Below are 10,331 nucleotides of genomic sequence, written 5' to 3' on the forward strand. Positions count from 1 at the left end.
GGCTCCTCTGTCCATGGGATTCTCCAGGGAAGAATACTGGAGTGAGTTGCCAAGCCCTTTTCCAGGGGATCTTCCCAACCCAGGGATCGAACTCATGTCTTCTGCATTATAGGCAGATTCTTTACTGTCTGAGCCACCAGAGAAGCCCAGTGTTGGAATAGTTGCCTTCAAGAATACTGGAGTGGGTTGCCATGCCCTCCTCCAGGGGATCTTCTCAACCCAGGGATTGAACCCAGGTCTCCTGCGTTGCAGGCAGATTCTTTACCATCTGAGCCATCAGGGACGCCCATTTACCAGCAACTGGTTTTAAATTCAAATAGGTGCAAGAGTGGTTTAGAGAAATTCCTGAGTGATGGGTGAGGACACCATGGGCTAGCTGGGGAACGAGCCTGGTCTCCCATAGGCGCGACCAGGACACATGCTCTCCTGATACAGGCCCTTAGAACCTCGGTCAGAGGCAGAAATTCCGGCCAGACCATTGTGCTGACTGGCAAGGATGTGCGGGGGGCGGGGGGGGGGGGGCGTGTAATTCCCACGTTGTCAGGGACTCCGAACCAAATCCAGGCAACCTTCCAGAGCTGACCGTCCTCGAGGGAACGTTACTAAACTGCAGGCCTAGGGATTATCCGTGTGCCACTCCCCCCCCCACCCCGCCAATCGCAGAGTCCAGGTGGCTTTGTGAGTCACCCACACCCTCCGTAATAAGGCCACCATGGGTGGGGCTGCCTCGCAGTTTCTCGCTCCTTCCCTCCCTGACTCTTCTCTCCTGCTCTTCGAGCTCGGCTTTCGTGCAGGCAGAAGCCACCGCAGCGCCCGCCCCACCGGGCATGCTCAGTGCTCAGGCTGGTTGTGACGACCGCCAAGCAGCGCAGGGCCCCGCGCGCCTGGCAGCGGCGCGCGGGTCCCTTTAAATCGGACCGGCCGGTTGCCAGGCAACGGCGCGAGCCGCGCTGGCGCTGCAGTGCAGAGGCTCTGCTCCGGGCCGGCCCGGCCGGGTCGCGGTGGCCAGCGCCGAACCCAGGTCATCTGCCCGCTGCTGGAGGCCGTCTTCGGAGAAGAGGGACCAGGGCCCACTGGACCCCACCCACGCCACCAGGTACGTCTGAGCCCAGTCAGGCCGGGGCTCCCCAGGCTCGCCCCTCGCCCTCCCTGGGTGACCCGGGCGGAGGCATCGTGCTCCCTGCCTCGACGCCCGCTGCGGTTTCCTCACTCTTTAGGGCTCCGGCCGGGAACTGGCGGGCGTTTGCGAACGAAGGTGACTGGGCGTGGAAGTCGGGGTGTGGAAGGAGGGGTGGGGTCAGGCCTCGTCCCTGCTTTCTCCCAGCCAAGGGGTAGATGGGGGTAGGGCCTGGGGAAGTGGGAGGTGTCACCTGCAGTGGCGTCCCGGGCAGCACCCGAGCCTCACCATCTCCTCTGCACGGGAAGCTGCGGTGGCAGGAGTTTAGTTAATCGTTTACAGAGAAAACCCCCAAACTCTGCATGCTTAGATGCAGCTTTATAGCAAAAATGTGACTTTCATACTAATACGGTACTCAGCCTTTCAGAATTAAGGTGACTTCCTATCTTTTCTTCTAGAAGGAGTAATTCCACACTAATAACAAAGAATTGGGGGTAAGAACCGTTCACAGGGCCCAGTTTTCAATGGTTCTTGGCTTCGCTCTCAATATCCGCCAAACAATAGACAAGACAGTTTGTCCCGTGAAGTGGACACTTGGCTCATATGTGAGGACCCTGAGAGATTAAGGCAAAAACTGGGATCCCTTTCCTTTTTAATGGTTTTTCAAAATAACTGGACTCTGGGAGAGGGAGCCAAGGCCTTGGCTCCAGCCTCTGCTAACGTGGCTCTTGGCATGCTCCTTACTAACAAGCATGTTGCTGTGGCCGCTAGTGGTGGCTCATTTGTTCAGTAGTTGCTAAAGGCAAGAAGGTACAGTGTTGAATAAGATGCGACCATGATTGTTGTCCCATCTGATATTTGCATTGCTGGGGGAAGGAAGACTTAATGGCGTAATAGCTGGGAAATTGGGTTGACAAGTTAAAACGAAAACTTGCTTCAAAGTGTCTGATGTTGCATTTCAGATCAGCCAAACAACATTAAAGCTATCACTTGTAATTTTAAGCTACAGCTCAGATATGAACACAATTTGGTCATTCTTGTTAATTATATTTTCTAATTAAGCTGTGGCATTTTCTTTTTCAGTTCAATCTGGAGAAGGAGAACGGTGGCAACCAACAGAAGACCTTGGACTTCAGGAACTGTAAGTACCCTTGTGCTGGCTGATAGCTTGCTATGGGTGTTGAGAAGCACAGAGCCTCACCCAACAAATATCTTCAATCTTTTAACAAGACCATTAGTCTGCACTGTCAGTACACTATCAAAAAAGCCTCATAGAAATACAAAAAAAAGTGTCCTAAAGACTTTAGCTGAGCCCAATAAACTTTGAGGGAAAAATAAAAGTTCTTTCCCTAAAATGCCACCCACAAAACCTCATAAGCCAAAGGAAAAATTACAAGTATTTACAGAAACTCAATTAGAATCAAAACATTATAGAATTTTCAGGAAGAATATTAAGAATTATTCACTCAACAAATATTTATTGAGGGCTACTATGTGCCAGGCAACAACAAGGGATACAATGATGAAAAAGATGCCAGGAGATCTCAGCATATTGGTAAAATGAAACTGTATGAAATGATGCTGAAGCACAGAAAAAACTTGCAGAGTCATCCTTGCTAATCTTCAAACTGATGCCCCAATTGTAATATTTTTAAGATGTTTATTGGTGGCTCTGAAAAACATTGGGACATTTGGTAAGTTCATGGCAAAGCGATTAGTGATTTAAAAAAATGTAAATCTCTTTGGTGTAGAAAGGCTACCACTCTTCTGCTTAGAATAAATTTAGCTTGGAAATCTGGGGACATCAACAACTTACAGGATTTAGGGCTAATTCTTCCATGAAGATACAGCTCAAATTAATGTAAGATTCAAGTTTAAGTTCCCCTCTACCTACCTTAACAGTACTTCTTTTTTTTTTAACTGACTTCTTCTGAGGTCTGATGACTTCAGACTGGCAATTCTGAAGCACATATCTTTGGAGAAGGGTTGGGTTGTTGGTTGATGTTTCAAGGGAAGGTAAGGAAAATCTAAAAAAGAACAAAACCCATTGTGTACAGTATAAAATTGCTTGCATTTTCATTTTCACTAATTTTTCTTAACCACCTGGAAAAAGGTGTATTGTCTGTATATTACACCTGAAGAAACTGAGGTTCACAAAAGGTAAGTTTCTATGAAGTTCTAAAATGTGGGTGCCAAGATATCTGACGTCTTCAGTCTTTTTTCCACCAGGGTTGACACAATTCCTTTCTCAAGAACTTTCTTTTCCTTCTTCCCACAATTTTGCACGGCAAAACATATTTACCCACCTTCTTTCAGACAGCTTTGGAGAGTCCTCATAATGGAGAAGCTCCCATAGAGGGGGCAGGTCAGAATCTTCTGGAGCAAGGGAAGAGAGTAATGGTGGCAGGGTTTTGTGCTTGGGAACAAGGGAAGCAGAAAAATAGGTTGAGAACTACTGCTTTTATGTGAGAACAGATTGGACAGTTGAGCAATGAAGGAAGGCCAGTGATCTTTGTAACAAGCTTTTCTATTCCTATCTTGGCCAACCAGTTTTTCTGAGGGTTGAGAGAACTGAAACCATCCAAGAATAATGGGGAAAAGTTCCCTGGGCTAAGAAGGGCCTTTTGTCTTCCCCCTTATTGCCCCTAAGCTGTCACTAAAAGCCACAGTTTTAGTTGAGTGTGGCTGAAGTGCTGAGGGTTATAACATAAGGTTGTCCATCACAGGTTGGAAATGACCTTTTCTAAACATCACTCCCAGTTTACAAAGTTTGGGGCAAAGCACTGTTGCAAGATGGGAAAAAGCTTCTGGAGGTTTCCCAGTCCCTGGCTCCCCCTGCCTGGAAGCATAATTGCCTTTTGCAGGCAGATCGAGATTTATGCAAAAGAGATACTCCTGACATTTTGAAATAAAATCTAATGTAAATGAGATAAGGAAATAGAGAAAAAAGATCTTTGATTTTTATGTCATCAGATTTCTCTAAAGCATGTAATTTAAAGTGAATATTTTAGAAAATAATTAGATTTCCTATATTTGATCACTTATCCATCTTAATATGAGCATATTCCCCAGGGCCCCATACCTTGAAAATGAAAATGAGATAGTTTAGTGGGTTTCTCCTTTCACAATAAACAGTGTATTAGTTTCTGGAGCTATTTGAGGACAGATATGCATTCACCTAAGATTTTTATGTAATAGTTTGCCTAAAAATCCACAATAAGTGATCACTCTTCGCTTAGCTCTCAACAATTACACTATGTTATATTACATTATAAATCATTTTCAATTTATTTTATCAGTGGTTCCCAAATTCTTTAGGTGAGTAGAAACCATTTCCATGAGTCAATAAATTTCCTTACTCCACCAAGATGCACTACTACTTTACCTTTGCAAAAATAAGGAAGTTACTAGAGGATGAATGGTGATGTTTTAGAGAGACACTAACTAGAATAATCAGGAGTCCATTATCAATTCACGTCAGACACAAATGCATACATGTAGCCATATAATGGACAAGCATGCAGTGCAGTCCCAAGGACTTCTGGGAGATCACTGGCTTAGAGGACCACTAACGTCTTTTTTGTCATATGACTTTATATTGTTTTCCTGTGTCCTGGTTGTTTCTTTCTTTAAATGTTTCATTCCTCTTGAACCTCCTTCCCCTACCGAAGGTCCTTCAACACCCGATATTGTGTTGGGTAGGCACTTGTAATAAAAAGTGTTAGCAATTGACCCACTAAAAAGGCATGCTTATTCTCTCAACGGCTCTGGTTTGATTTGCCTTATGCTGCGACAAATTACCTAGTCAAGTTTATTGAAAGCAAACTGGCTGCCATGCCAGGATAGAGGAAGGAGTGTCATTGTCTCAAAGCATATTTCTTGTCTTTGCCAGAGAATACCAATGTCGTACTTGTTCTGTGGAAAAAACAAAGAGCACAATTTGTGAAGAGAAAATGAGCCTGGTACCTTTTACCCTCAGTCTGGGCTTTGCCATCCTCTGTGACTCGATTTGGGAACAATCCCTTAAAGCATATCTTGCCAATGAAAGAGGAAAAAAAGAAAGAGAAAGGAAAGAAAGAAAGGGAGAGAGAAAGAAAGAAGCAGTTCAGAGACCTCTTGACCCTGCCCTGTGTAAGCCAGGGGAGGGAAATTCCAAAAGGCTTTTCAAACCTTTCTCTGTTCTGTCCTTTGATATGTGACATGCAATTCTCCTTACCCTCCCCCATTCATTTTTCCTCTCTCCTTTTGTGGCCCTTTAAAAAATACCTAAGCTCTGAAAATAGTGGGTTGTTTTCTTTCAATCTGTGGAATGAAACCTATCAGAAGAATAAAGAGAAATTTTAGAATAAGCACTGATCTGGGAGACAGGGTCTCAGTTTTACCACTATAGGCTGTGAGGACTTGGACAAGTCACTTCACTTCTTTGAGCCTCAGTTATAAAATAAGTGGACTGTTCCCAGTTCTGTGAAAAGCATTGGCTGTATCAGGAAATTGTACAGAGGCTCAGGAAAGAAAGATAGTAACACTGAAAAAAAAAAATATATATATAAGTTTTTAGCCAGAGATTTATGGGAGGGTTGGAGATAGAGTGACTTTTTCAAGGTGCAAAATCATTAATGAAAAGAGCTTTCTATTTTAACCTTTATCTACAGCCAGACCCCTATCTCAGATTTGTCATTATTGCTATCTCCAAGTATAAAGTGGCCTCACCTGACTTGCCCCGCTGCACACCTCTTTCCTGGTCAACCTCACCAATACCTTTCACTCAGAATTTGGTAGAAGGAATAATAGTAATCTGTCTCCCAGTGCTACCAGATTAGAAGCATTTTTGGGGCCACTCTGCACAACTTGTCAGAGAGTACTGCACCCCACTCCAGTACTTTTGCCTGGAAAATCCCATGGACAGAGGAGCCTGGTGGGCTGCAGTTCATGGGGTCGCTAAGAGTCAGACACGGCTGAGCGACTTCACTTTCACTTTTCACTTTCATGCATTGGAGAAGGAAATGGCAACCCACTCCAGTGTTCTTGCCTGGAGAATCCCAGGGATGGGGGAGCCTGGTGGGCTGCCGTCTTTGGGGTCGCACAGAGTCGGACACGACTGAAGCGACTTAGCAGCAGCAGCAGCAGCACAACCTGTGGGATCTTCATTCCCCAACCAGGGTTGGAACCCGAGCCCTCAGCAGTGAAAGTACACAGTTCCAACTGCTGGACTGCCAGGGAATTCCCTAGATGCATTTTTAAACTCTTACAGAGTTGTCTGGTAAAAATGTGACTGCTAAAAACTGTGACTGGCAATTAGCATCTTTCCCCTTTTCTCTGTTCGTTTCCTTTATGATCACTGTAATAATCCCCAGTATTTGCATTCATGTTTCTAGAGAGGAGAGCAAGTGTGATTATGGTCATCTTCGTCTTTAAGGGCAGATACATCACTGATGCTTCTGGATGGTGACTAATAGGATAACAAAGTCAGAGAGGACTATTTCAAGAGAAAGCAGAGGATGCTCCAATGGCAAATATTGGTACATATCATGAATTTCAAGTCTCGACTTACTACTGTGGTCTGATTGACTAAACTTAAAGTTTGGGTTATGGCTTTTAAACCAATCATTTTAACACCTTCACTGCATATTTGCACCTTTTCCTTTCCTCGAAACCAAATACTTGTCAGTGGAGATATATCCTTGGGTACAATGAGTTACCTTCCCTCTTCTTTGCGGGGGAAGGTGTCAGGCATGTAGGTATTGAGTTTATTCTCTCATTGTCTGTAGCAAGAAAAACTTGCTAGAATTTAAACTACATTTGTTAAAAAGTATCGAGAAGTAATATACCAAAGAGTGGTTATCTCAGTACCATGGGATCATGACGAATATTTCTGTGTGTGTGTGTGTGTGTCTGTGATCTTCTGTATCTTCCAAAATTTTACAGTCATGCTAATGCATGACTATTAGCATCTTTATATGAAATATTATATTAATTAATATAATATAACATTTATACTCTTTAATAATACTAAAGAAAATATTAATTTAAAAATAAGCACAACTGCCATTTTTGTTACCAAGATAAAATTACATTTGTGTGCATGGGAAGAATAGATGCAAACATACTTTGATTTTTCTCAGTAGTAATGTTGCAAATATATTGCAGCAATTTAATGTATAGAATGAATAAAGTGATCCCCTCCTTTTTCTTCCCACCCTTTAGCAGTAACTGCAGTCACCAGTTTGGTGGCTTCAGATGCCAGTTGCCCATCAGTGTGTTGCTTGGGTCCTTCTTTTTCCCTTTTTTCAAAAGTAGTCACTGATCAAATATTTTTGTGTTTTAGGAAAGCTGTATGTTATGGACTCTCTTTGAATGGGGAAGACTCCTTTGGAAACAAAATAAATATCCTGTAACTTTTGTAAATTTAGAAAGTTGGTTGTGGTTTAATATGCTAATTTTTCATCTAGAAATTATACTTGGAGTCAGTATCTTGGAAAAAGAAACCCATTTGGTGGCATTAGTATTTCCAATTGTTGACATTCGGTTCTCATCATGAAATTGCTGTCAAAATGGATTGAATTCTGTACACTTGGCAGTCTTGTCTAAAAGCAAAGCCCAAGACTGGAATAACAGGAATTTACAGGTCAAGACAGAAGGGCACTTGGCAGAGTTAGTCATAAGGAAGTCTGCATGGTATACTTTACCAAAAACAGCTCACATTGCATTAAGCACTGATGTTTCAGTCACTTTAAAGAATGAATAAACAGTAGTTCAACCAAGAAGAACTAGAAAAAAATCAAGCACATTGGAAGCACAGGCTTACCTATTAATTAAAAATCACTTACACTGTTTTGAAGCAATCTGTTTTCATGTTGCTTTCTCATAGGATTATTTTCTCTATAATAAATAGCCAAGCTTGTCCATTTATTGGTTATATTTCATAGGATCAGAGAACTTTAAAGCTGGAAGGGTCTGTAGAACTTAGCCAGTTTAGCCCTTTCCATTTATAAAAGAAGGAACTGAGGCCTGAGTCGCGTGGTGAATTAGAGGGTGTGCCAGCCCTCAAATATTTAGATTCTTTCACCAACGGGCCAGGATTCTTAGTTCTTTCCACTGTCCCAGCTGCCAGTGTAAATATGTGCCTTGATTTTAAATTTTGTTTTTCAGGAATTGGAAGAGGTACCTGAAGAAATGGATGCTAGGAGAAAACACTGGAAGGAGAATAAGTTTGCTCCTCTTTTCAGTGCACAGGATATTCCAAACGAAGCTGCTCAGCTTGAATCTTCTTCTGAACAAATGCCTTTAGATAAGGTCAAGAGAATGGAAATAATATTTAATTTGTCTAGTAGAAAGTTTCGAGAAGAAAATAAATTTAAAAGGAAAGAATTTATTTCCCAACCAAATGAAAATGAGCAAGAATCAAATTTAATAGAGAGAAAGATAAACATTTCAAAGACTGAGGCAGACACAAATTCTGTCTCCTGTGAGTCATCTAATTTAGACATTGCAACTGAAGAAAGCTTTAATAGCACAGAAGAGCTTCCTACCTGGGTTATAAAGGAGTTATCAACTCCACCACAAAAAGACAAGAAAAAGAAATTCACTGAAGGAATGTCTTCAAAACTTCGCCTGAATCTTTTGAATGAAGAGCTGGAAGTGCTTGATATGAAATGCAAAAAAATTGAAGAGGAATTTGAAAGTGCAGAAAAAGAACTTTTGAACTCCAAAAAAGAAGTCTCCACAAAACCCCTAAATTTTCAAGAAGCAGAGGTGGAAACCTCCAAGACAGACTGGGAGCTTCAAGCTTTAAGAAATGACCTCTCTGAAAAAGCAACAAATGTTAAAAACTTAACTGAAGAGCTCCAGCAAGCCAAAGAGGTCATCCACAAGTTGAGCCTTGAGAACAAGGATTTAAAAGAAACTGTTAGGAAGTTAAAGCGGCAGACTGAGGTTGGAAATGCATTCCTAAAAGAAGAAATGAAATTGTATTATGAATTAGAAATGGAAAAGATCCGTGGAGAGCTCACTGCCATCAAGAATGAACTGAGAACAGAGAAGAGCCTACAAGCAAGAAATAACAGAGCCCTGGAGTTGCTTAGGAAACACTTTGCTTCTGTAATGCCATCAGGTACCTCTGACAACTTTATGGGGGATTTTTTTTAAAACTTAAAAAAAGAAAATAAAAAAAATCCTTTCATTGGGCAAATCTTTGAGCCAAATCAGTGTTTCTTGTGCTTTCCTTGTGTATGACTTAAAACGTGTGGGACAGGATATAGTTTTCATGTTTGGTGAATCGGGCTACCCATAAAGGCTATAGATGTTAACTTCAAAGCTTCTGCTTTCTTTTTCTAATGAAGTTATTGCCTAAGTCCAAATAGAAATGAAGTTTCAGAAACCCCTTTATATATATACATATGTATATATATATATATGTGTGTGTATATATATATATGTATATATATATGTTTTTAACTCAGAGACATATAGTAATTCACCAAATCATTGATAAACACAAATTAACAGACATTTGTGATCTTGTGAGCAATATTTCCTTGGCACATGAATATTCTTCTATCTGTGTTCATTGATATTAACAATAAAAATTTCATTTATGGATATAAGTATGACTTGTGTATGGGTCTTAAAGACTCAACAGGATACTGAAAAGGTATCTGCTTTCCCTGAGATCTATCCTTAATTAGGAATAGATGAACATCACCCCCAAATGCAGGCTTTTCCTCCTTCCTGCTGTTTTCCCCATGCTTTCTCACTTGACCTGGCCATGGTTCTCATAGACTGGAAGACAACTTAGAGACATGGCTGTGACCTTGGCTAGAGCCCTGATTTTGACAGCCTTGGCTTTTGCATTTTCTTATGTTGACCAGCAAGGGGCGATGTTGACACAGTTCTTCCAAAATTCTACCAGGGGAAAATTTGTAAGCTTCCTGTCCAGTTTACTTCACCAGCTGGCTGAGAGGGAGTGAAAGGTGTTGGATGTCATCTAGGTAAGCTTTTACTGAGCTGGCTTGATTTATACAGGAATCCAGCTGTGTAAAGAGCCCAGACGATGACAGTTTCTTTTTTACTTAAAAAGAATAAAAATGTACTGCCTCAGGCCTTTGGTGGAGACTGTGGGCCAGTCGATTGTTGCACTTGTTTGTATCAATCAAGATTTTTTTTGTAATTGGAGCTCTATTTGCATGGTATTTTTAAGTCCAGTGAGCCAAATGTA

The 10,331-nt window shown here is 41.8% G+C and overlaps 1 protein-coding gene and 1 long non-coding RNA gene across 2 annotated transcripts; one reads left to right on the forward strand and one right to left on the reverse strand.

The window, feature by feature from the left end:
• Positions 1 to 923: 923 nt before the first annotated feature.
• CCDC160 (coiled-coil domain containing 160) lies at positions 924 to 9,305 on the forward strand. The gene is made up of 3 exons (NM_001195060.1): positions 924 to 1,096; positions 2,201 to 2,258; positions 8,267 to 9,305. Exon 3 carries the CDS (start codon positions 8,291 to 8,293, stop codon positions 9,260 to 9,262), a length of 972 nt encoding a protein of 323 aa, NP_001181989.1. The 5' UTR covers positions 924 to 1,096; positions 2,201 to 2,258; positions 8,267 to 8,290; the 3' UTR covers positions 9,263 to 9,305.
• Positions 2,363 to 3,510, reverse strand: LOC107131993 (uncharacterized). Its single transcript, XR_001495526.3, has 3 exons — positions 3,424 to 3,510; positions 3,012 to 3,144; positions 2,363 to 2,789 (listed from the first exon to the last, which is right to left on the reverse strand). It is a non-coding gene; the product is annotated as an uncharacterized lncRNA (long non-coding RNA).
• Positions 9,306 to 10,331: the final 1,026 nt, after the last annotated feature.

Source organism: Bos taurus, chromosome X, assembly GCF_002263795.3.
Source record: "Bos taurus isolate L1 Dominette 01449 registration number 42190680 breed Hereford chromosome X, ARS-UCD2.0, whole genome shotgun sequence".
NCBI classification, from domain to species: domain Eukaryota; kingdom Metazoa; phylum Chordata; class Mammalia; order Artiodactyla; family Bovidae; genus Bos; species Bos taurus.

What these genes read in the sequence shown, in the direction of transcription:
- CCDC160 (NM_001195060.1), top strand. Translation starts at nt 8,291, where the DNA reads ATGGATGCTAGGAGAAAACACTGGAAGGAGAATAAGTTTGCTCCTCTT.